Source organism: Drosophila virilis, chromosome 2 (genome assembly GCF_030788295.1).
Source record: "Drosophila virilis strain 15010-1051.87 chromosome 2, Dvir_AGI_RSII-ME, whole genome shotgun sequence".
Taxonomy (NCBI): Eukaryota; Metazoa; Arthropoda; class Insecta; order Diptera; family Drosophilidae; genus Drosophila; species Drosophila virilis.
In genome coordinates, this window is record NC_091544.1 from 34,688,741 (window position 1) to 34,715,338 (window position 26,598).

Genomic DNA, 26,598 nt, shown 5'->3' on the forward strand with positions numbered 1-26,598 from the left:
CTGAATTTGGCTCATGATTTCTTCTGAGTTTATTATATCGTTGATTACGAATGGGTTTAGATGAGCTTTCAGTATTTGGGTAAGGTCGTGTTCTGAGAAATTTGGTTGGGTAATCGTATGCCTAGAATGTTGGGAGTGGGATTTGAAATTCGTAATTTATTTCGTTGGCTCTACTGAGAAATATCTGGTTTTTGATACATTTATTGGTGCTTCCATGCTCGGAATTTAGTTGTGACTTGAACAATCTGCACTGTGCTGGGTGGAGGCCACTGATCCAATATTGATCACAGGGATACGTGATAGCGCGTCGGATACAATGTTATCCCTACCTGGCTTATAGAGGAGTTCGTAGTCGAACTCTTCTATGTATGCTTTCCACCACTTTGTCCTAACGTTGCCATTCCAACTGCTAAGAGAGTGGGTTAAGGGTTGATGGTCGGTGTATATTCATACACTCGCTTTACCGTAGAAGTAATTCTTGAGGGCTTTTAGGGCCCAAATTATTGGTAACATTTCCCTTTCGTTGGTGGCGTAGTTCTCCTTTGTTTTAGAGAGAGTTATAGAGAGAAAACAGATGGGTCGCATGTTCTGGGATAGGACAGCCCCGATAGCAAAGTTGGATGAATCTGTTGTCAGATGAAATTCTTTGCTGAAGTCCGTGTAATGGAGTATTACCTCATTCGAAACTAGGCAGTTTTTTATTTTATTGAATGCTTCGATCGCTTTTTCGTTGAGCTTTTTAGATGATTGGTTTTTGGACACACGATCATCTTCCCCTCTTATAAAAAAGATAAGGGGCTTTGCCAACTTAGCGAAGTCTTTTATAAACCTCCTTTTTGTAGGCTTCTGAATAATGCGGCAAGGTGCTGCGCATGCGATTCATCGTCAATATAAATGACACATATTTTTCCAATATCCTCACGAAGGATATCATCAAGAGCTCTTTGGAAAATCGAGGGCGCATTCTTGAGACCTAATGGGAGTCGTGTAAACTCGTATTATCCGTTGTTAACGAATAGTGTGGTTTTTTCTATGTCTGACTCGTTAAGTCTAAGACTCTTTAAATCTAAGAAAGAGAATATTTTGTTATTGCCTAGCTGTGCTAGTACCTCCTTAATTTCGGGTATAGGGTATTTGTCTGTGGTAGTTTCTTTATTTAGTTTTCTGTAGTCAATAACCATCCGATATTTCAAATGATTCCGTCCTCTAAAAGTTCTTTGATTTGGTTGTGTACTTCGTCTTTCAAAGCCATTGGAAATCGGTAAAATTTTGAATATATGGGGGAGTCGGTTTTTTTTTCGAATTTCTGCTCTGACATTGGTTGTGTATGTCAGATTTTCGTTTAGGTGTGGGTGCATTTTAACTAGTTGATTAAGGCTATATTTTTGTTCGTTTGTCATATGTTCTGTCCGTGGTATTACCGTGTTGACCGCCTCGATTTTTTTCTGCTTAATGAGTATGGAAATATTGTTCTTGATTATTAGTAGATTCTTGCTGCTTTGTATCACAGCATCTAGTTCCTTTAGACTATCGTTACATAATATGGCGGCTAACGATTTTAAGTGGGTAGGAGGAAGAATTTTATTTTTATATCGTTTCTATTGAAAAGATTAGCGAACATGTGTGTAATTTTAATGCTTCCGCCAACTGTGACGGCTTCGAACGGTTTTTCATTTGGGATAGGTTCGGACACGAATTTGGGTTGCACGTAATTTCGATTTGATCCTGTATCTATTAATATTTTGAGTAACTTTCCGCTCCCCATTTTACATTCTATGTAAGGAAGAGAGAAGCTCCTTATCCTAAAAAAGTAATGTCTGAGTGTTCGTATTGGGTATTTTGTCCGTCATCTGCTTCTTCAATTAGTTTGGCGTATTCGCTTAATGGCTGCTCGTATTCAGTCTGCTGTTCGTAACTTAGCCTTGATTGTACTTATTCTTCCATGGTCACATAGTTGTTAGTGTTTTCTGTCTCGGTCTGTTCTTCTCCTGTTTGTATGCTAAAATTTCATTGCGTTTTGTCTGTGGCGTTTGTTGGTGGTGGAGGTCTTTTCCCTACTTCAAAATTCGGCCTGTTCATGTAATTTATCATCCTCGTGCGGATGCTTTGGTTTACGTCCATAGGCTCAGGGCGTGGTTGGGGTTTTGGTGCGGAAGGTCTATTGGGTACGTATACCTGTTGTGGTTGTGTCTGGTAGGTTCGTTGGTTGGGGTACTGTGGAATCGGTCCATTATTGTTATAAGTCTGTGGTGCATAGTTTGTATTGGTTGGCCAAGGTGTAGGAATCGGGACTTGGGGCCTGAAGTTAATAGGTGGTGGCCTAAAAATTTGGGCGAATAAAAGCTGAGCTGTTCGAGGTGGCAGTATAAGTGGTGGTACATTTCTATTTGGGTTTCTGCCATGTATCTGTTGATGTCTATTCAAAGCCATGTGCTCCCTTCCAACCTCCAATGAAGGTATCTAATGCTTTATCTCGGAATATTTTTGTCAAAAGGGTTTCGGATTTTCTATTAAGTTCCATGCAGCCTTCTTTATTTATCGGCGATAAGTGCTTGTAAACGACCTGGTAAAATTTTTCTACTGTTTGATTGTTGCCTTGCACTAACATTGTACCCAGATCTCTTTTTTCTGTATAGTGCAGCGTGAGACATTTGGAGATAGCGCTCCAATTTAGGAAACATTATACGACTCTAGGGCCGTGTCAGCATTGCCAGTGATTTTGTTTCTCACTGTATACAATATGCCAGAGTATTTGGCGAACCTGGCTGAGTATACGATCTACACTCTTCTTCCATGAGCTAAATTCCGCTGGATTGCAGGAGAATTCTCTTAGGCTTTTCACAATGTCCGGAACTCTGTGCAAGTCATTTAAATTGTGGTTGTCAGTTATTGTTTGGTCGTCTACGTCGCTAAACTCCCTGGAGGGGTTAACTAACTTTACTGCTTTACTAATGTCGGCAATTTTTATGCCAGAATCTGGCTAACCGTGGCTGCTATTATCTGCTCTGCGTTATTCGCCATTCCTCTATTTTGTAAATGTTCGTTTTATCTGTCGATATGTCGTTGTCTGTTCAAGTTATGCCCACCTACCTGTGGTTGATCAGATACTATAGGGGGCCTAACTAAATTGATTTCATTAGCCATAAGCGAGATGTATTACTTATAATGTATATTTTATTATATTTTTAAAGTATATTTAAATCCAGTATTAATTTTTTATACCAGTGGCTAGCTTCTTCCTTCTACTTTAGAGGGTCCCTTGGGAGTCGCAAAGTTGGAAATAATTTTTACTACGTTCGTAGTCTTTATATATGTTTATCGTTTTACACTTCTTTATCTTGCTTATTGTTCTACAATATTTTGTATTTCTTATTCTTATAATTCTATTTCACTTTTGTGTAAGTTGTTTGTTCGTTTGTTTGTTTTTCACTTAATTTCTAACGTACAGTACTATTCCTGAGGTGGCAAGCTCCCCTGCCGGTCCGGATTTCATCCTTTTTGAAGCCCTTGGGTATCTACTGGGGATCCTGCGAACAATCTTCGTTGAGAGTATCCTGCGGGCAGGCCTGATGCGTTGTCCACCGTTGGGTAAAATTGAACAATTAATTTCCAATTGCAGTTCGCGAATTTCACCAATCGTTGAATTTAATGGACGACAGATGCACTGGTTTTATTTTCGCGTATAACCGACTAACGCGTACGTAAAAGCGTTTTATTTTGTTGTAACACGAGACGGTCCCTGCTCGGGCGCAAGTTAAATCCAAAGTTTATTAAACGATGAAAAAAATATGATTTTTATGAAAGCAAGACTTTTTTTTTATGTTAATTTGCAACTGAATAAACTTAAATCAATTGGAGCCCTAGTTAACTGTGGCTTAGCGGCAGCGGCGTTGGCAGCGGCGTCGCTGCTGATGTTGTTGGCCCGTTGGGCAATTCTTCTTGGAATTTTCGGCGGTTGCCAGTCGGCGCGTGGAGGAAATGGCACAGACACCAAGTCAGCATATTGCTGAACTTCATATGAGGTGTTGCAATGCTTCTTATTGGGACTGTATAAATTTATTTGTTGTTGACTTAAAATTCTTGAAATTCTTGGAATTTGCGCATGTTGCCCCATTCAATTGCGCAGTAAAACATAACTTTGGATTTTTCTTAACCGATCTTAAGGAAATTTTCGACAGTAGATCTTATTGTACCTTAAAATATGTGTACATGGTTCATTCACTTAATTAAAAGCTATGTGGTGATGGCAGGCAGGTGGCGTTAGCTATAAACTGTAATAGCCCTTGTCCACAAATTTAAGAAATGTCACATTTTCAAATTTAACATATTGGTCTTCCACCGGTTGTCGGTAACATGTGAGCGGCAAAAGTACCGCTTCTTAAAATAAACAGTTCATCTAGTTTCTTCAATTTACATTACCGCCGAAAAGTTCTTATTCCAAAACTCAAAAATTTCACTCTCGAAGTAAGGGCTCCATTTTAGGTACTCTTCTCGAGATTTCGTCATGTTTAAATTCTAAAATCTGTGGGATTATTCTGATTTTAAACTTCTAATTTAAAGTTGCCGCTTGCTTTCGTGGATATATCAGCATATATCAGGGCCTATAAGATACTTGATATACAGTCGCATCCCAATAATTCGTACCCCGCTAATTTGAAAACCTCAATAATTCATAAAAATCCTGACACCTTGAAAATATGTAATTTGTCAACATTCCATACATTCTGGTCCCCTTGTTAATTCTCAGTATTTTTTTCAACTCATAGTTTAATGAATCTCTGATAAATTGAAATTTTGTTTCGCAACCTCTTATAATTCGTAATGAAATGCAACATTTTTGTCGATGATGATGACGCCGCCGAAGGAGATACAATTTTTTTAACACATGAAGTTCATGATAATGACTATGAGAACCTAAAAAGTTTTGAAACGAAATAAACCAAGAAACAAATAAAAAAGCAATAGATATTTACAAACTTTTTAAGTTTAATTTAAAATTTGTTATTTAACTTGTGAAACGTACAAATGAATTAAGTAAATTCATACATTGTTCGATAAATTCCTATAAATTGTAAGATGGCCACTAAGGCTACCTTACCCTACAATTCATAATTATAATTTTAGGGTATAAGCATTGTATAGTATATAAGCATTGTCAAAGTAATAAGAACAGTTAAGGCAGTGTGCCGACGTTTTGAAGCTAGTTAAGGGCAAGAAGCCCTGTTCGAATTAAGTTTGAATTTAACCGCCGACCACCGCTGCAACCGTGCGTTGCTGATCGGTTGCTCAACACTGCCTTCGAGAGCGCAGCTTCAATTTGGCGGCGAAGAGCGAAAGCTCCGAAGCGAAGCTGCGAAAGCTGGCGGCGAACTTGAGCGGCCGAGGCGAACGAGGCTCGCTAGCGAGCGTGCCGACACTTTTGGAGAACGATTAGAGTGAGTAGACGTGTCGAAAAAAGGAGCGCGAGTGATAACAGTGAGGTGTCCAGCGGAGCACTAGGGCTCCAAGGCAGTGCGGTAGGGCCTTAGTTCAAGAGATCAAAGAGGAAAAAAGTAAATAAAACTAGTAAATAACGTGGATATAATCAAAGTAATGTAAAGAAATGCTGATCTTTGTATTCTCTTGATTTCTTTATTAACGAATCAGCTGCTCCTATTGGACATGGGTAAAGCTTGGCATAGATCGGTTGCTCATCTGAGGTCCTAATGGTAGCCACGAATGATGTGTTATACGGCAACGCCTCGTCTGGGTCTGCAAAGGCCTTTTGTCTGGTCTTTAGCATTTTCAAAAAAGAACTTCTAGCTTATGGGGATGCCTCTGCAAAGTCTACATTTGTGAAATTTACATTTTTGCACGTGTGGAAGGTGATTTGTTCGACCTCCGTATCCCACATAAGTTGTCCTGAAGCTAGACAAAGCGAAGCCGCTGCCTGCTTTAGCAGGTCAAGGCCTACAATCCCATCAAAAGTTGACAAGTCTGGCAGAATAAAAAAGGTTGCCTTTAACCCAAACATTGAAACAAACCATTTGTGTGTAATTTGTGTCTCGCCGTGAATGGAATAAATTTTGAAGGGTGACTCTACCGAGCGGACGGTCAACCCTTCATGTGGCCGAATGAAATTCTTGGCCGCGCCCGTGTCTATGAGGAATCGCATGTGAGTCCCTACTACTCTTCGTCTGATGACGGGTAGCAGGGACTTGCTCCTAAAAAATTGAGGGCATCAGAGTCATAACTAGCATCGTCATTGATTTGTGGAGCTGCGCTGGAGGCGGTATCAGCATACGCCTCTGCCCCCTGTCCCGCGTCTTGCGTGACGTGATTCAACATCTGCTGATTTCTCTGACCGCCTGTGCGGTCAGATGCGGGGTGCTTCCTATTCGCGTAAGCAGGGGCCTGAGTGGGCTGCAAGACCCTTGAGAAGGAATGATCGACCTCCATGGGCACCGGTGCGCCATTATTATTGTGCTGCCTGCTGCTTCGTTGGTCAGTCTGCACTGGGGCCTTGCTTTGCTTGCTGAAGTGCGGATTCTTTGTACCGCTAGCTTGTGCTTCGGCTTGTTGCGAATGCCTCTCCTGGTGGTGACCCTGCGCATCTGCATGCGGCTTGCGCTCTTTGTCTTCTAGATTTTTGCGAAATTAGCCGCGAATGCGTACCTTTCATGATTTGACTCGACTTCTTGCGCTAGAGCTAGCGCTGAAGGCAAATCTTTGGGCTTTGCTTCAAAGAGCACATCTGTAAGACTGCGCCTGAGACCCGATATGAACACACGCAACGCATCGTCGCGGAATTTTTCACATAGGTCCTTTGCTAAAGCCGGCTATATGACATGTTAACTTTGTTAGTGAGAAGAGTGAGTTTCTTCTCTACCTCATCGTAATATTGAAGCAGGGACAGGCAACCTTGCCTCAAGGTACCTAATTCCTGTTCAATGACATGAATTGGTCTCTTGTCACTGTATGTGAAATCTAGGCTATTTATTATCGCATCAAAATTCAATACAGTACCAAATGAGGCCAGACCCGCGTCTGCGGGGCCCCTTATCATGCTTCTTATGATGATAACAGCCTGATAATGACTAGAACTGCCATTATGTGGTCTGAAGATCTCGTAAGCGGCTAATGCTGCCTGTCTCCAAGATACATAAGATTCCTGTACTCCTGCAAACACAGGTAAGCACTTGACGGCATCTAGCGGCTCGTCACAGCGAATGTCGTTTCTAATTCCTATAGCAGCATATGCTACTACTTGTGGGGCGGCAACTTTTGCTGCTGCTATTTGTTCAGCTAACTCATTAATTCTTTGAGTCAATGATTGCTCCCTCTGCTGGTTTGCAGCGGCCTGCTCGGCTAAAGATTTGCTGATAGCCGTCCTTACTACTTCCCTAAGCTGATCTGGATCCATTTTACCTGATGGTGGGGGAACTGCAGGGAAAAGTCTTGTAGCCGGGACTCTGATGCGAATGTCAGAGTCGGAATCTGAGTCGCTAGACTGCTTGCGAGGGTTTCTATATTGGCTTAACTGTAGCATGCGCAGGCCAGTAGCCGCGAAAAATAAAACGGGCCGTCAAAAGATGGGTCGCAGCTCTGAACCACGAGAACTGTATGTATTGTTATATCACAATTTTAGACACATAGAAAGTAACACAAAGTAATTTTATTAACGATCTGGATGATAAATTGTTTCAACTAAAATTCTCAAAGCAGTCACTCTCACGTGTTCCAGAAACTTGGTTCTGATTATTATTATTTAAAAACAAAATTACTTTGTATGATCTGTTGCAATATAAAATACTCACTAGTACTAACTAATGTTTTATAAAATAAACTTAAACAATTTTGTGTTTGAAGAAAAATTTTGGCTAGAGTATCCACGAACATGATTCAATTAACACAAAAAAATTTTCTTTATAAAATTGGTCACTCGCAGCCCCCGCGCTGCTGTCTTAATTGTTGTTGGTTGTTGCAGCTCCCGCGCTGCTGTCTTAATTGTTGTTGGTTGTTGCAGCTCCTGTGCTGCTGTTTTACTTGTTGTTGGTTGTGGAGTCCGACCACTAGCTGGGCGCCAAATAATATATAAATAAAAGGTCTTCGCGGATTTTCGTTATAGGACTTTTTTGGTTATTTATAAAACACTAGGCCGATACGCCGTAGTGAGTGAGTTAATTTAAGCGCGAAGTCCCTGGGCCGATGTGCCTCAGTGAAAGTCGAATTCAAAACTAATTTCTTAATACACAGAATATTTCACTTAAGCTAAGCCAAAACTCGCATCACGCCACAATGTCATGGTCGGCAAGCCGACTCAGCAAAATCTTAGGCAATAACGGAAACTCTTGCAGCAAAACAAAAGTGTCCGGTTACCGCCGCTGACCATTGCAGCTATAGCGCGCTGATACAAAGCATGCAGTGTCGCAATTGCGAGGGCTGTTCCTTAACTTATGAAGCACGCGATAGCGAGGGTTGATTATAAACTTATGAAATATCCTATATTAAGTGTTATGTGTTATTATGTGTTTCTTTGAGTTTTGGGTTAGTGGGATGCCTATTATTCTTCTTTACAAATCTGACACTGTTTGACTAATTCTGTTATTCGTTGCTTCATTTTTGGAAATAGAATCTTTCGGAAAATTGCATTTTGTTTTCTAGTGTGTTGCTGTGAGCACTGTTGTGTTTAACCAATATTTTCTCATCTTGTTCTGTTTCATTTGTAAAATCTTTTACTTGAGACTGTGTGAATCTAATCTAATGTTAAGTTGCTAAAATGGGGGATAATGCTGAATTTGGTTCATTATTTCTTCTGAGTTTATTATATCGTTGATTACGAATGGGTTTAGATGAGCTTTCAGTATTTGGGTAAGGTCGTGTTCTGAGAAATTTGGTTGGGTAATCGTATGCCTAGAATGTTGGGAGTGGGATATGGAATTCGTTATTTGTTTCGTTGGCTCTACTGAGTTTTTGAATACATTTATTGGAGCTTCTATGCTCGGAATTAAGTTGTGACTTGAACTATCTGCACTGTGCTGGGTGGAGGCCACTGATCCAATATTGATCACAGGGATACGTGATAGCGCATCGGCTACAATGTTATCCTTACCTGGCTTATAGAGGAGTTTGTAGTCGAACTCTTCTAGGTAAGCTTTCCACCTCTTTATCCTAACGTAGTCGTTCCAACTGCTAAGAGAGTGGGTTAAGGGTTGATGGTCGGTGTATATTCATACACTCGCTTTACCGTAGAAGTATTTCTTGAGGGCTTTTAGCGCTCAAATTATTGGTAACATTTCCCTTTCGTTGGTGGCGTAGTTCTTCTCAGTTTTAGAGACAGTTATAGAGAGAAAACAGATGGGTCGCAAGTTCTGGTTTAGGACAGCCCCGATAGCAAAGTTGGATAAATCTGTTTTCAGATTTTTTATTTAATTGAATGCTTCGATCGCTTTTTCGTTGAGCTTTTTAGATGATTGGTTTTTGGACACACGATCATCTTCCCCTCTTAAAAAAAAGGTAAGGGGCTTTGCCAACTTAGCGAGCAAGGCCAATAAACGATCTTTAATTTTTGAGTGTTTTTGGAAGTGGGTACTTCCTTATTGTCTCAATTTTGTTTGGATTAGTTTCTATCCCCTTGTCTGAGATGACAAGTCCCAGGAATTCTACTTTTCTTTTAAAAAAACTCGCATTTATCCAACTGACATTTCATGTTGCCTTCTTGTAGGCTTCTGAATAATGCGGCAAGGTGCTGCGCATGCGATTCATCATCTTTGCTAAAGATAATGATATCGTCAATATATATGACGCATGTTTTTCCAATATGCTCACGAAGCATATCGTCAAGAGATCTCTGGAAAATCGAGGGCGCATTCTTGAGACCGAATAGGAGTCGTAACTTGTAAACTTGTATTTTCTGTTGATAACAGAGAAGGCAATTTTTTCTATGTTTGCCTCTTTAAGAGGTATTTGATGAAAGCCACTTTTTAATATAAGACAGAGAATACTTAGTTATTGCCTAGCTGTGATAGTATCTCGTTAATTTCGGGTATAGGGTATTTGTCTGTGGTAGTTTCTTTATTTAGTTTTCTGTAGTCTATAACCATCCGATATTTCTTTTGCCCGGAGGCTTCTAATTTTTTCGGAACAATCCACACAGGTGAATTGTATGAAGATGGGGAGGGTCAAATGATTCCGTCCTCTAAAAGTTAATTGATTTGGTTGTCTTCGTCTTTCAAAGCCATTGGAAATCGGTAAAATTTTGAATATATGGGGGAGTCGGTTTTTTTTTTCGATTTTCTGCTCTGACATTGGTTGTGTATGTCAGATTTTCGTTTAGGTGTGGGTGCATTTTAACTAGTTGATTAAGGCTATATTTTTGTTCGTTTGTCATATGTTCTGTCCGTGGTATTACCGTGTTGACCGCCTCGATTTTTTTCTGCTTAATGAGTATGGAAATATTGTTCTTGATTATTAGTAGATTCTTGCTGCTTTGTATCACAGCATCTAGTTACTTTAGACTATCGTTACATAATATGGCGGCTAACGATTTTAAGTGGGTAGGAGGAAGAATTTTATTTTTATATCGTTTCTGTTGAAGATTAGCGAACTTGTGTGTAATTTTAATGCTTCCGCCGACTTTGACGGCTTCGAACGGTTTTTCATTTGGGATAGGTTCGGACACGAATTTGGGTTGCACGTAATTTCGATTTGATCCTGTATCTATTAATATTTTGAGTAACTTTCGGCTCCCCATTTTACATTCTATGTAAGGAAGAGAGAAGCTCTTTATCCTAAAAAAGTAATGTCTGAGTATTCGTATTGAGTATTTTGTCAGTCATCTGCTTCTTCAATTTGTTGGGCGTATTCGTTTAATGGCTGCCTGTATTCAGTCTGCCGTTCGTAATTAAGCATTGATGGTACGTGTTCTTCCATGGTCACATAATTGTCAGTGTTTTCTGTCTCGGTCTGTTCTTCTCCTGTTTGTATGCTGAAATTTCGTTGCGTTTTGTCTGTGGCGTTTGTTGGTGGTGGAGGTCTTTTCCCTACTTCAAAATTCGGGCTGTTCATGTAATTAATCATCCTCGTGCGGATGCTTTGGTCCACGTCCATAGGCTCAGGACGTGGTTGGGGTCTTGGTGCAGAAGGTCTATTGGGTACGTATACCTGATGAGGTTGTGTCTGGTAGGTTCGTTGGTTGGGGTATTGTGGAATCGGTCCATTATTGTTATAAGTCTGTGGTGCATAGTTTGTATTGGCTGGCCAAGGTGTAGGAATCGGGAGTTGGGTCCTAAAGTTAATAGGTGGTGCCTAAAAGCTTGGGCGAAAGAAGGAAGAAGATGGTACATTTCTATTTGGGCTTCTGGCATGTAGGTGTTGATTTCTATTCAAAGCCATGTTGGTGCGATAGCTTTGATTCTCTTGATTAAAACAATAGTGAAGGGCTGAAGGTAGATCTTCTGGATCCTTTATTCCAAGAATCCGTAGTAAAGCTCCCTTCCAACCTCTAATGATAATGCTTTAATGCTTTATCTCGGTACATTTTTGTCAACAGGGTTTCGGATTCTCTATTTAGTTCAATGCAGCCTACTTTATTTAATATCAGCGACAAGTGGTCGTAAACGACCTGGTAAAATTCTTCTACTGTTTGGTTGTTACCTTGCACTAACATTGTACCCAGATCTCTTTTGTCTGCGTAGTGCAGCGTGGGACATTTGGAGATAGCGCTTCAATTTAGGGGAACATTATACGACTCTAGGGCCGTCAGCATTGCCAGTGATTTTGTTTTTCACTGTATTCAATATGCCAGAGTATTTGGCGAACCTGCCTCAGCTGGATAAGCTGAGAGTATACGATCTACACTCTTCTTCCATGAGCTAAATTCCGCTGGATTGCCGATTGCCTTTTAGGCTTTTCACAATGTCAGGAACTCTGTTTAAGTCATTTAAATTGTGGGTGTCAGTTATTGTTTGGTCGTCTACGTCGCTAAACTCCCTGGAGGGGTTAACTAACTTAACTGCTTTGCTAATGTCGGCAATTTTTATGCCAGAATCTAACCGTGGCTGCTATTATCTGCTCTGCGTTATTCGCCATTACTCTATTTTGTAAATGTTCGTTTTATCTGTCGATATGTCGTTGTCTGTTCAAGTTATGCCCACCTACCTGTGGTTGATCAGATACTATTGGGGGCCTTAATAAATTGCTTTCATTAGCTATAAACGAGATATATTTTAGGATATTTTTAAAGTATATTTAAATCCAGTATTAATTTTTTTATTCTTTATTTTGATTGAATGTTTTGATCGTTTTTGTTTTTCTTGCTTTTGTAAAACCAGTGGCTGGGTTCTTCCTTCTACTTTGGAGGGTCCCTTGGGAGTCGCAAAGTTATAAATAATTTTTACTACGCTCGTAGTCTTTATATATGCTTATCGTTTTACACTTCTTTATCTTGCTTATTGTTCTACAATATTTTGTATTTCTTATTCTTATAATTCTATTTCACTTTTGTGTAAGTTGTTTGTTCGTTTGTTTGTTTTTCACTTAATTTCTAACGTACAGTAAAATTTCTGATGTGACAACCTCTCCTGCCGGTCCGAATTTCATCGTTTTTTAAGCCTTTGGGTATCCTGCGACCAGACTTTGATAAGAGTATCCTGCGGGCGAGGTAAAATTGAACAATTAAGTTCCAATTTCCGTTCGCAAATTTCACCAATCGTTGAATTTAATGGACGAGAGTTGCACTGTTTTTATTTTCGCGTATAACTGACTACTGTGTTGAAACACGAGCCGGTCACTGCTCAGGCGCCAGTTAATTCCGAAGTTTATTAAAGCAAGGCATCCTTTATTTGATGTTAACTTGCAACTGAATAAACTTAAATCAATTCGAGCCCTAGTAAACTGTGGCTTAGCGGCAGCGGTGTCGCTACTGATGTTATTAGCCTGTTGGGGAATTCTTTTGGGAATTTTCGGCGATTGCTAATAAGCGCGTGGAGGAAATGGCACAGACTCCAAGTAAGCATTTCGCTGCACTTCATATGAGATGTTGCAATGCTTCTTATTGGGACTGTATGAACTTATTTGTTTGTTTACTCTTCCCCCTTTGATTTAAGCTTGTCCTCAAGCGATCATCAGAAGAAGGGTATGTTGTTGAACCTGAGGTTGTTGGCATCTGTATTTTGTATTTGGATATGTGCTGGTTCTTTTTTGGGTCTCTATTGGTCTTTGTTCAGTTGCAGTATTCTTATTTTTCTTCATTACGTGTAATATCCAGGTAAGAAGGATGGCAACTGTGAACAGAGCTATGAAACCGACTCTATTTGCTCTATTGTTGATTTGCAATTCTTCTAATGCTTCCAGAGAAAGAATCGTTTTTCTTTCGTTTTCTACTGGGGTTATTTGTCTTGTGTAAATTCCTGGGGTCATGACTGTGACCTCTAAGTTGCCGAACTCTTGTTTGTTATGAATGAGGTTCCGTTCCAATTAATCATGTAGGTGCCTCTCGCGCGTTTCTCCTTTTCTTGCTATCTAATTGTGCCGTTGAAGTCTTTCACTAGTATAAATCCATCGTTGATTTTTTCGATCTCCGGGATTTGGTCTACATTGCTAAGGCCACAAAGCGATTGCTCTCCACTAACTAACTTAGGAATACAATTACTAGTGTTAGAGTTTACAATTTCTGATTTGTTACAAATTTTAATGTTATGATATCTTTTACAATTGTTGTTTATGCCATTTTATTGCAAATAAACAGTTCGTTAAATTCTAAATTTATTATATTGTTGTTTTTCACTATTAGCTTTATTACAGTATTTTTGCAGTCTATTTCTTCTAAATTTGAAACTTTTACAATATAAAACAGGGCTGTTGCAAACTGCAAAATGGAAAAATATATCCGTAAATTCTAGCTTTTATTGCATTTTGTTGCTTTTATTAAAATTATCGTTAATATTGGTCTGTAATTTTGATGTGTTTTTATGTTACTTTGATGTATTATTTTGTCAGTTGTTGTTCGTACGGTTGTGGTTCTATTTTCTTTACCTATTTCTTTTTTGTATGTGGGTGACAGTTTTGTACCAAATCTGAAAGTGACTTTGACGAATATTTTTTTGACCTGGTGTATAGGTTCGTATGTCGTTACGTTTTTTGTTATGATTCTGCAACTCTGTCGATTGTTTCTGTTTGAGTCTGTCAATGTTCTCCTTCCTAGCTTTTTCGTATTAGTCTGGGTCTGTAGTTACGTTTCTGCCGAAGAATATATCTAATGGTCTCTTGTTAGTTGTCGAGTGTATAAATTAGGTTTTAAATAATAAGTCCTCGCGGATTATTTTGATAGAACTTTATTTTAATAATGATTTATACACTAGTGATATAAACACTAGGCCGACAATCCTTAGTGAGTGAGTTAAATTATACACGAAGTCGCTGGGCCGATGTGCCGCAGTGAAAGTCGAATTAAAAACTAAATTTACAAAAGATTGATCAAAAATACCTAAGCTATTGTGTGATTTCACAACGGCCGCTAGAATGCTTAGCTTGCGTCTCGTGCGCTGCCGTCGTGCAAGAACATCCGGCCCAGAGCTATGTCAGCATCTGCGGCTGGTGTTATGTTGCATTTTGCTGACCCCTGTTAGCTCGTAAGAAAATCCGGCTCAGTGCTATACCAGCATCTGGAGCTGGTGTCGTTGGCCTCTGTTAACTTATAGTGTAGTTGTAGTCGTATATTGATTTGTTAAGTTGTTCTTCGAATGTTCTGTGTTTCTTTCTACCTGACCATTCACTGCGCTTTTGTAGGATGGATTTTTATACTTCTATACCTATTTGGTCCTGCATCATAAAAGTGATTGTAGCTGAATTAAGGGATTTTTCGTTATCTACTACAACGCCTTTAGGTACGACAAAATAAAAAAGGGTTTCATGAAATGATTTCTTAATGACTTCTGTTGCCCTAGTTTGGTTATTCGTCCCTGAGCTAAATTCGAATATTTGTCTTCTGCCGTTAGTACTAAGTTTATTTCTGTCGTGTATATGTCGATGTGGATTGTATGTCCTGTGTATTCGGGATTTGGTGTTTCTTTGAGTTTTGGGTTAGTGGGATGCTTATTTTTCTTCTTTACAAACCTGACACTGTTTGACTAATTCTGTTATTCGTTGTTTAATTTTTGGAAATGTAATCTTATGGAAAATTGCATTTTGTTTTCTAGTGCGTTGCTGTGAGCTCTGTTGTGTGCAACCAATATTTTCTCATCTTGTTCTGTTTCATTTGTTAATTCTTTTACTTGAGACTGTGTGAATCTAATCTTGAAGTTACTAACATATTGGGGATATATCTGCTGAATTTGGCTCATGATTTCTTCTGAGTTTATTATATCGTTGATTACGAATGGGTTTAGATGAGCTTTCAGTATTTGGGTAAGGTCGTGTTCTGAGAAATTTGGTTGGGTAATCGTATGCCTAGAATGTTGGGAGTGGGATTTGAAATTCGTAATTTATTTCGTTGGCTCTACTGAGAAATATCTGTTTTTTGATACATTTATTGGTGCTTCCATGCTCGGAATTTAGTTGTGACTTGAACAATCTGCACTGTGCTGGGTGGAGGCCACTGATCCAATATTGATCACAGGGATACGTGATAGCGCGTCGGATACAATGTTATCCCTACCTGGCTTATAGAGGAGTTCGTAGTCGAACTCTTCTATGTATGCTTTCCACCACTTTGTCCTAACGTTGCCATTCCAACTGCTAAGAGAGTGGGTTAAGGGTTGATGGTCGGTGTATATTCATACACTCGCTTTACCGTAGAAATAATTCTTGAGGGCTTTTAGGGCCCAAATTATTGGTAACATTTCCCTTTCGTTGGTGGCGTAGTTCTCCTTTGTTTTAGAGAGAGTTATAGAGAGAAAACAGATGGGTCGCATGTTCTGGGATAGGACAGCCCCGATAGCAAAGTTGGATGAATCTGTTGTCAGATGAAATTCTTTGCTGAAGTCCGTGTAATGGAGTATTACCTCATTCGAAACTAGGCAGTTTTTTATTTTATTGAATGCTTCGATCGCTTTTTCGTTGAGCTTTTTAGATGATTGGTTTTTGGACACACGATCATCTTCCCCTCTTATAAAAAAGATAAGGGGCTTTGCCAACTTAGCGAAGTCTTTTATAAACCTCCTTTTTGTAGGCTTCTGAATAATGCGGCAAGGTGCTGCGCATGCGATTCATCGTCAATATAAATGACACATATTTTTCCAATATCCTCACGAAGGATATCATCAAGAGCTCTTTGGAAAATCGAGGGCGCATTCTTGAGACCTAATGGGAGTCGTGTAAACTCGTATTTTCCGTTGTTAACGAATAGTGTGGTTTTTTCTATGTCTGACTCGTTAAGTCTAAGACTCTTTAAATCTAAGAAAGAGAATATTTTGTTATTGCCTAGCTGTGCTAGTACCTCCTTAATTTCGGGTATAGGGTATTTGTCTGTGGTAGTTTCTTTATTTAGTTTTCTGTAGTCAATAACCATCCGATATTTCAAATGATTCCGTCCTCTAAAAGTTCTTTGATTTGGTTGTGTACTTCGTCTTTCAAAGCCATTGGAAATCGGTAAAATTTTGAATATATGGGGGAGTCGGTTTTTTTTTCGAATTTCTGCTCTGACATTGGTTGTGTATGTCAGATTTTCGTTTAGGTGTGGGTGCATTTTAACTAGTTGATTAAGGCTATATTTTTGTTCGTTTGTCATATGTTCTGTCCGTGGTATTACCGTGTTGACCGCCTCGATTTTTTTCTGCTTAATGAGTATGGAAATATTGTTCTTGATTATTAGTAGATTCTTGCTGCTTTGTATCACAGCATCTAGTTCCTTTAGACTATCGTTACATAATATGGCGGCTAACGATTTTAAGTAGGTAGGAGGAAGAATTTTATTTTTATATCGTTTCTATTGAAAAGATTAGCGAACATGTGTGTAATTTTAATGCTTCCGCCAACTGTGACGGCTTCGAACGGTTTTTCATTTGGGATAGGTTCGGACACGAATTTGGGTTGCACGTAATTTCGATTTGATCCTGTATCTATTAATATTTTGAGTAACTTTCCGCTCCCCATTTTACATTCTATGTAAGGAAGAGAGAAGCTCTTTATCCTAAAAAAGTAATGTCTGAGTGTTCGTATTGGGTATTTTGTCCGTCATCTGCTTCTTCAATTAGTTTGGCGTATTCGCTTAATGGCTGCTCGTATTCAGTCTGCTGTTCGTAACTTAGCCTTGATTGTACTTATTCTTCCATGGTCACATAGTTGTTAGTGTTTTCTGTCTCGGTCTGTTCTTCTCCTGTTTGTATGCTAAAATTTCATTGCGTTTTGTCTGTGGCGTTTGTTGGTGGTGGAGGTCTTTTCCCTACTTCAAAATTCGGCCTGTTCATGTAATTTATCATCCTCGTGCGGATGCTTTGGTTTACGTCCATAGGCTCAGGGCGTGGTTGGGGTTTTGGTGCGGAAGGTCTATTGGGTACGTATACCTGTTGTGGTTGTGTCTGGTAGGTTCGTTGGTTGGGGTACTGTGGAATCGGTCCATTATTGTTATAAGTCTGTGGTGCATAGTTTGTATTGGTTGGCCAAGGTGTAGGAATCGGGACTTGGGGCCTGAAGTTAATAGGTGGTGGCCTAAAAATTTGGGCGAATAAAAGCTGAGCTGTTCGAGGTGGCAGTATAAGTGGTGGTACATTTCTATTTGGGTTTCTGCCATGTATCTGTTGATGTCTATTCAAAGCCATGTGCTCCCTTCCAACCTCCAATGAAGGTATCTAATGCTTTATCTCGGAATATTTTTGTCAAAAGGGTTTCGGATTTTCTATTAAGTTCCATGCAGCCTTCTTTATTTATCGGCGATAAGTGCTTGTAAACGACCTGGTAAAATTTTTCTACTGTTTGATTGTTGCCTTGCACTAACATTGTACCCAGATCTCTTTTTTCTGTATAGTGCAGCGTGAGACATTTGGAGATAGCGCTCCAATTTAGGAAACATTATACGACTCTAGGGCCGTGTCAGCATTGCCAGTGATTTTGTTTCTCACTGTATACAATATGCCAGAGTATTTGGCGAACCTGGCTGAGTATACGATCTACACTCTTCTTCCATGAGCTAAATTCCGCTGGATTGCAGGAGAATTCTCTTAGGCTTTTCACAATGTCCGGAACTCTGTGCAAGTCATTTAAATTGTGGTTGTCAGTTATTGTTTGGTCGTCTACGTCGCTAAACTCCCTGGAGGGGTTAACTAACTTTACTGCTTTACTAATGTCGGCAATTTTTATGCCAGAATCTGGCTAACCGTGGCTGCTATTATCTGCTCTGCGTTATTCGCCATTCCTCTATTTTGTAAATGTTCGTTTTATCTGTCGATATGTCGTTGTCTGTTCAAGTTATGCCCACCTACCTGTGGTTGATCAGATACTATAGGGGGCCTAACTAAATTGATTTCATTAGCCATAAGCGAGATGTATTACTTATAATGTATATTTTATTATATTTTTAAAGTATATTTAAATCCAGTATTAATTTTTTATACCAGTGGCTAGCTTCTTCCTTCTACTTTAGAGGGTCCCTTGGGAGTCGCAAAGTTGGAAATAATTTTTACTACGTTCGTAGTCTTTATATATGTTTATCGTTTTACACTTCTTTATCTTGCTTATTGTTCTACAATATTTTGTATTTCTTATTCTTATAATTCTATTTCACTTTTGTGTAAGTTGTTTGTTCGTTTGTTTGTTTTTCACTTAATTTCTAACGTACAGTACTATTCCTGAGGTGGCAAGCTCCCCTGCCGGTCCGGATTTCATCCTTTTTGAAGCCCTTGGGTATCTACTGGGGATCCTGCGAACAATCTTCGTTGAGAGTATCCTGCGGGCAGGCCTGATGCGTTGTCCACCGTTGGGTAAAATTGAACAATTAATTTCCAATTGCAGTTCGCGAATTTCACCAATCGTTGAATTTAATGGACGACAGATGCACTGGTTTTATTTTCGCGTATAACCGACTAACGCGTACGTAAAAGCGTTTTATTTTGTTGTAACACGAGCCGGTCCCTGCTCGGGCGCAAGTTAAATCCAAAGTTTATTAAACGATGAAAAAAATATGATTTTTATGAAAGCAAGACTTTTTTTTTATGTTAATTTGCAACTGAATAAACTTAAATCAATTGGAGCCCTAGTTAACTGTGGCTTAGCGGCAGCGGCGTTGGCAGCGGCGTCGCTGCTGATGTTGTTGGCCCGTTGGGCAATTCTTCTTGGAATTTTCGGCGGTTGCCAGTCGGCGCGTGGAGGAAATGGCACAGACACCAAGTCAGCATATTGCTGAACTTCATATGAGGTGTTGCAATGCTTCTTATTGGGACTGTATAAATTTATTTGTTGTTGACTTAAAATTCTTGAAATTCTTGGAATTTGCGCATGTTGCCCCATTCAATTGCGCAGTAAAACATAACTTTGGATTTTTCTTAACCGATCTTAAGGAAATTTTCGACAGTAGATCTTATTGTACCTTAAAATATGTGTACATGGTTCATTCACTTAATTAAAAGCTATGTGGTGATGGCAGGCAGGTGGCGTTAGCTATAAACTGTAATAGCCCTTGTCCACAAATTTAAGAAATGTCACATTTTCAAATTTAACATATTGGTCTTCCACCGGTTGTCGGTAACATGTGAGCGGCAAAAGTACCGCTTCTTAAAATAAACAGTTCATCTAGTTTCTTCAATTTACATTACCGCCGAAAAGTTCTTATTCCAAAACTCAAAAATTTCACTCTCGAAGTAAGGGCTCCATTTTAGGTACTCTTCTCGAGATTTCGTCATGTTTAAATTCTAAAATCTGTGGGATTATTCTGATTTTAAACTTCTAATTTAAAGTTGCCGCTTGCTTTCGTGGATATATCAGCATATATCAGGGCCTATAAGATACTTGATATACAGTCGCATCCCAATAATTCGTACCCCGCTAATTTGAAAACCTCAATAATTCATAAAAATCCTGACACCTTGAAAATATGTAATTTGTCAACATTCCATACATTCTGGTCCCCTTGTTAATTCTCAGTATTTTTTTCAACTCATAGTTTAATGAATCTCTGATAAATTGAAATTTTGTTTCGCAACCTCTTATAATTCGTAATGAAATGCAAAATTTTTGTCGATGATGATGACGCCGCCGAAGGAGATACAATTTTTTTAACACATGAAGTACATGATAATGACTATGAGAACCTAAAAAGTTTTGAAACGAAATAAACCAAGAAACAAATAAAAAAGCAATAGATATTTACAAACTTTTTAAGTTTAATTTAAAATTTGTTATTTAACTTGTGAAACGTACAAATGAATTAAGTAAATTCATACATTGTTCGATAAATTCCTATAAATTGTAAGATGGCCACTAAGGCTACCTTACCCTACAATTCATAATTATAATTTTAGGGTATAAGCATTGTATAGTATATAAGCATTGTCTTAGTAATAAGAACAGTTAAGGCAGTGTGCCGACGTTTTGAAGCTAGTTAAGGGCAAGAAGCCCTGTTCGAACTAAGTTTGAATTTAACCGCCGACCACCGCTGCAACCGTGCGTTGCTGATCGGTTGCTCAACACTGCCTTCGAGTGCGCAGCTTCAATTTGGCGGCGAAGAGCGAAAGCTCCGAAGCGAAGCTGCGAAAGCTGGCGGCGAACTTGAGCGGCCGAGGCGAACGAGGCTCGCTAGCGAGCGTGCCGACACTTTTGGAGAACGATTAGAGTGAGTAGACGTGTCGAAAAAAGGAACGCGAGTGATAACAGTGAGGTGTCCAGCGGAGCACTAGGGCTCCAAGGCAGTGCGGTAGGGCCTTAGTTCAAGAGATCAAAGAGGAAAAAAGTAAATAAAACTAGTAAATAACGTGGATATAATCAAAGTAATGTAAAGAAATGCTGATCTTTGTATTCTCGGGCGGTCATATTTGTGCTAAACATCGGTAATAACCGATGTTCACCCTAACCTAGGGGGCTAGTGTGGTTGGTGCGAGGGGAAGGCCCGCTGGTGTAGATGGCGCGAGGCTAAAGCCCGGCAGTGCAGAAGGCGAGGCCGATTGATAATAATAGCTTTATGGAGGACATAGAGGAGCGATTACGTTTGGTATCGCCCTCGATAGCTTCCGCCGGGTAATGAGCGAGGTATTCTGCGACAGGGCCGCTCGGTGGTTCTTGAGCAGTGGGCTTAGAGATATGCCGTGCTCGGTGTTCAGGATGGGCTTCTTGGAGTTCTTCCTGCCCCAACGCTACTTCGAAAGGCTTGAGGACCAAATCCGGTCGCGCAGGCAACGCGTGGGAGACGAGTTCAAGAAGTACCTGATAGAGCTGAGAGCTCTGATGCATCACGCCAGATACGAAACTGCACGGGAGTTACATCGGATCTACGAAAACGCCGCTCCCGAATATAAACTCTACGTGCGTCGGCAAGATTTCTCCACGCTGGCACAGCTGGCAGTGGAGTACGAGACGGTGATGAGAGAGAGAGAGTGGAATACTCGGGAAGCAGGGCAGGGAATCAGGTGGTCACGAGCTCAAATAGCGCGGAATGGGAAAGGGCGGAACAGCCCCCGGGGGGACACCTAAACCTATTCCGGTCTACTCCCAACGGATCCTGAGCGATCGGTGTGGATAGACAAGTCTCCGCCCCATCGGCAACGGCCCCTGCGGAAGTGGCTCACCAAATGATGAACCAAGAGGCCGGAACCGTGTATGATCCGCGACGAGCATGTCGCAGGTGCGCACAAGAGGGGCACTTTGCAAGGGATTGTCCCAATGTGCCCGTTTTGTTTTGTTGGGTATGTGGGCACTGGGCAGAAGTAGCCAAGAATGTTGTCGCCGCACGGAGGCGGGAAACGGGCAACGGCGTCGCCCAGGTGAGGGTCGGATCGACGCTGACACACACGGGACTCGGTAGTAGTACACCCGCTTAAGGTGGAGGGTGGCCGGATCGTCGCCACGGTGAAATTAGCGGGCGACGATGCCTGCTACTATCGACACAGGGGCCACTCGCAGCTTCATGAGTGAAGACTGCGTACGCAAGCGGGCGGTTCGGGGAGAGTGGAGAACATAGGTAGGGAAGGCATTGAGGATAGACGTCGGTCTAGCGGGGAAGGTGGTCAGCATGTTAATGCTTTCATGCCCGCAATGCTGGGATGGACTTCTTGGGTGCGATGGGCACTACGATACGCTGCGGCAGCTGGTCCTAAAGGTGGGACGTCTCCGGCCGCGGGGCCTGGATTCAGGGAAGGACGAAAGAAGGCCGCTCGCACCAAGTAGCGGGAATGCCTGCTCGGCAACCGATGGCAGTAGAGAAGAAGGAACCGATGGAAGACCTCCCAGGTCATGAAAGGGAAGGATCTGCTCGGATCCGTCTAAAGGGCGACAAGCCAGAGGGTGATTGACGAACGGGTAGATGAGCTGATCCGGGCAGGTGCCATCGAGCCGGATATGGATATGGCGCCTCATTCGTTCGCCTACCCAGACGACATCGTGATAATAAGGGCAACGAAAGACCAAAATGTAGAGAACTTGAGGGAGGTGTTCCGCCGGCTAGTCTCAGGCTGAATAGAAAGAATTGCAGTTTCTTCCGGGAGAGGTTGGTTTACATAGGACATGTCATTTGTGGGGAAGGAATACGTACCGATCCAGAACAGGTGGAGGCGATACGTAACCTAAGGGCCCGACAAATTGTAAGGAGTTGCGGCAGTGTCTCGGGATAGCGTCATGGTACAGGCGCTTCGTTTTCAACTTCGCAACTCAGGTACAGCCGCTAACAGCGCTCTTAAAGAAGGGGCGAAAGTGGGCATGGGATCAAGAACAGGAGGAGGCTTTGCGTCAATTGAAGGACAGCTTGACGACTGCCCCTGTGTTGGGTTGTGCAGACTTTTCCGCCAGATTCGTCCTACAGACTGACGCGAGCTAGTACGGCCTCGGCGCAGTGCTGACGCAGAAGATACAAGGGCAGGCGTGGGTTAAAGCGTAAGCGTGTAGAAAGTTGCTGATGGTCGAAGCGAACTATTCCGCCACCGAGAAAAAGTGCCTGGCATTCGTTTGGTCGATACGGAAGCGTTGCCACCGTTACCGTTTCGACGTGATAACTGGTCATCTGGCACTCGATCGAGAGCCCTTCAGGCAGGCTCGCGCGATGGGCATTGGATCTACAACAGTTCCAATTCGACGTCCACTACCGTCGAGGGAAGCTCAACGTCGTGGCCGACGCACTATCAAAACATCCTCTAGAGACCTGCCAACAAGTGGTAGCCGAGTCACTCTGTAAGTGGGTCGCGAGTATGCGTACTAGAATCGCCGAGGAGCCGGCCAAGTTCCCGGACTACATAAAAGAGAATGGGCAGTTATATCGGCATTTGGGCCACCGGACGGACGATGAAGACTTCATTCCCTGGAAGCTGTGTGTGGCCAGTGGTCAACGGCAGAGGGTATTGGCGGAATGCCATGATGCTCCCACGGCCGGTCATCAAGGCGTGAGTAAAACAGTGTCGGGGCTAGCACAAAGGTACGACTGGCCGATGGCAGTACTTTGCGCGGATTTCGTCGGGCCCCTTCATGGTCAAAACATGGCAGCACCATGTTAGTGGTGATCCATGACGCTTTTTCGAAGTGGGTGGAATTGGTCCGTCTCAGGAGAGCCACGGCGGCAAACTTGCAAACCGCTTTCCGAGAGAGGGTTTTGAGCCGATTCGAGGTGCCAAAAAGTTCGTGTGTGACAATGGGGTAGAATTCACAAGCCGGAGTTTCAAGGCTTTTCTGGAATCCATAGTTGTAGAGGTCCAATATACCGCCCCGTACTTTGGTCGGTACGTTCACTTTACGTTCACATATTAAAAAAATTCATATAAAAAAAAATTCGTTCACAAAATAAAAAAAAAAAGCCGAAGAGTTAATAAGCAAAATCACCGAACCACGTATTAAGTTCTGATGTAGAGCTTAGAAAATCCAACAAACTTACAACATAGCCAAAAAAAAATCGTTGCAAACGTCTTTTTATCGAGAAAACTTGATTTCTGCGAAAAGTGTAAGACACGTCTCAATTGATTTTGAATACAGATTTTTGGAAATGAATTTAAACACAAAACGTTAATCACCAAATCTTTAACCTTCATTTCTACCAAGGAGGAATGCTTTTTTCGATAAGTGTGAAAAACCCCTTCAATGAATTTGAACAAAGGTCTCTGAAAATGAGTTTGAGACCGATCCAATTGTAGACAAAAATGTTTCATGCAAAAGTTTTGCGCGATTATTCCACTCATGCGGGTGGAATTTCCCGAACCCCGTCTTAACGTGCATCTTCGTCACATAAGGTAACTACAGACAAATTTTTGGCTACCTAGCACTTTGCGTTGATCACCAATCAGTCAGTCATAACAAAAAGTATCATACAAAGAGATAAAAGGGAATGCTACACGACTCAATTTTAATATACAAAACGTAAAATACAAGTTAACAAAATATTGTAAGGTATCAGAAAAAATATTATTAATTCACCCCAAATTGAAAAAATCCGATATATATAAGAACATGCTAACTTCTTGAAGATGGGCTACAAACATAGATCAACACACAATATATACTAATTATAAAGCATATAAAAGCACATAAGTATTTGGAAATTTAAGCGAAAACAAATTCACAATTGTGGCTACAACAGCTCAGATAAACGCTGATGCACATTGAGTAATAAATATACAGAGAAGTCATTTGGATCAAAAGCTCTCAGCAACTGACATTGCAAACACAACACCCGGCTGTCTGCAGCTACTTCTGCCGCTGCACAAAATTCAATGACAGCTTCGGAGCATTTTCCGTAAGAACCAACAAAAACAAGTAAGGGGTTCTAGTTGGGAGCTCTGACTACGGAATACCCTGAACCCTCTTATTGCAACACCAAAAAAATTAAAAAAAAAGTACCCGTGGCAGGGGTCAAACTCGCAATCGCATTACTGTCGACTCTACTCAACAGCTACACCAGCAAACAAAAAAAAACTTTCCCCGGTAGGGCTCGAACTCGCGACAGACCGACCACTTGCTATGCATAGTCATGAACGATGTATTCTGTACTCGTTCAGCTGTTCCTGAACGATGCATTCTTTTGAGATATTATTTTCTTAATAAACATACAATATAGCGCGATTTTAATTTCACTTTTGATTTGTTGTGTTGTAACTTACAACTTTTAAGTATCTATTATCAATGGTACAGTATAAAAGAAAAAAAGTATAACATATTTTTTACAACTGAAAACATGAAAAATAGCTGACCGACTGAACAGCTTATCGAGAAAACTAAATCACCGATTTAGTACACGGCCAGAAAATGAACTAGTGTACTTATTTTGCAAATTGAACTAGAAAATACGCGCCTGGTATTGGATGCGGCCCCGAAAGTTAGTGGCATGACGCTGAACGTTTGCTGGAAGGCCCAAATACAGTAGCGTCTATAATGAGCGTGCGAATATGCTTCAGAGAGCATACGGGAAATGTTTCACCAGGTCAAGGTACACAGAGACGACCAAGCGGCGCAGAAGTTTCTCTGGCGTAATTGAGATTCATCACGCTTCCCTGAAACGTACGTTGTGCAAGTCATGACGTTTGGAGCATCCTGTTCGTCAGTCCTAGGAAATTACGTCAAGCATCGCAATGCCAAGTGGTTTGAAGCGGAGCGTTCGAATGCCGTTTGTGCGATTTGCGAAAGTACATTTGTTGACTACTGGCTGCAGCCTCGCAACTGGATACTCAATTGCAAGCAGGTTGTACAGGTGGTGTCTGACGAGGATTTGGACAAGCGAATCAGCGTTCAAGATGAAGTGAAAGAGAAGGTGTTGGGTATGTGGTGGCTTCTAAGACAAGATAAGCGTCATATCTATTCGTGATGCCCTTGGCCTGCTGGGATATTATAATATACGCGCTTAGATCGCCCTTCAGAACATATGGCGGTCCAACATCGGATGGGATAACGACCCCACCAACTAAGACGAAGCCAATTGACTTCACTGCCTGAATCTAGTTTCACCGTTAAATGCTGACCGGTTTATGAAGTGGGTGGGCCGATCTCAAATTGTACAGATGCATACATTCATGGACGCCAGTATTAATACTTACTCCGCAGTTGTAGTTTTGCGGCTGAACTTGATGACCGCAAACTTTTAACTTGACAATTGCATTGAGAAATGCACATAAAAAATTAGTTAACTGGTGGGAGACTTGAGGGACAATATGTCGCACATTTTTTTTTTTCCAAACTTCGACTCAGAATACAATTTTCATTAATGTAAGCAATGCCTGCAGAGACGCCGTCGCTGCCCCGAAGTCGCCGCGGCTTACGCCGGGTCGCCGCTGCCCCAAAAACGCACTCGCAAAAGTGCAGCGTAGGCGCCTCGTGTGCGGTGTTGAATGTCTGCTGCGGCTGGCAACATAGTAATGACACATCTGTCGCGATCATGACTCCGGCCATTGGCTTCCTGGGTCAGCGAATAACTTACATAGACGGTTAAAATACATAGACGGTTAACTTACATAGACGAACATTCTGGACATATCCTAATGATATCGCTTCCTAATCCTAATGATATAG

At 41.1% G+C, this 26,598-nt stretch overlaps 1 protein-coding gene across 9 annotated transcripts in view; it reads left to right on the top strand.

The window, feature by feature from the left end:
* Positions 1-26,598, top strand: part of LOC26531925 (tetratricopeptide repeat protein 21B) — a 161,649-nt gene that overhangs the window by 52,728 nt on the left and 82,323 nt on the right. The window contains exon 5 of one of the 9 annotated variants that reach the window (XR_011416261.1): positions 3,449-19,097. The exons of 7 other annotated variants lie outside the window; for them this stretch is intronic. Coding sequence is in view for 1 of the 2 variants with exons in the window: in XM_070207612.1 (XP_070063713.1) it covers positions 21,145-21,594 (450 nt within the window). In the remaining variant the exon portion in view is untranslated. Of the gene's footprint in view, positions 1-3,448; positions 26,593-26,598 lie in introns of those variants that run through there. One more of the 9 variants, XM_070207612.1, reaches the window with a different exon arrangement.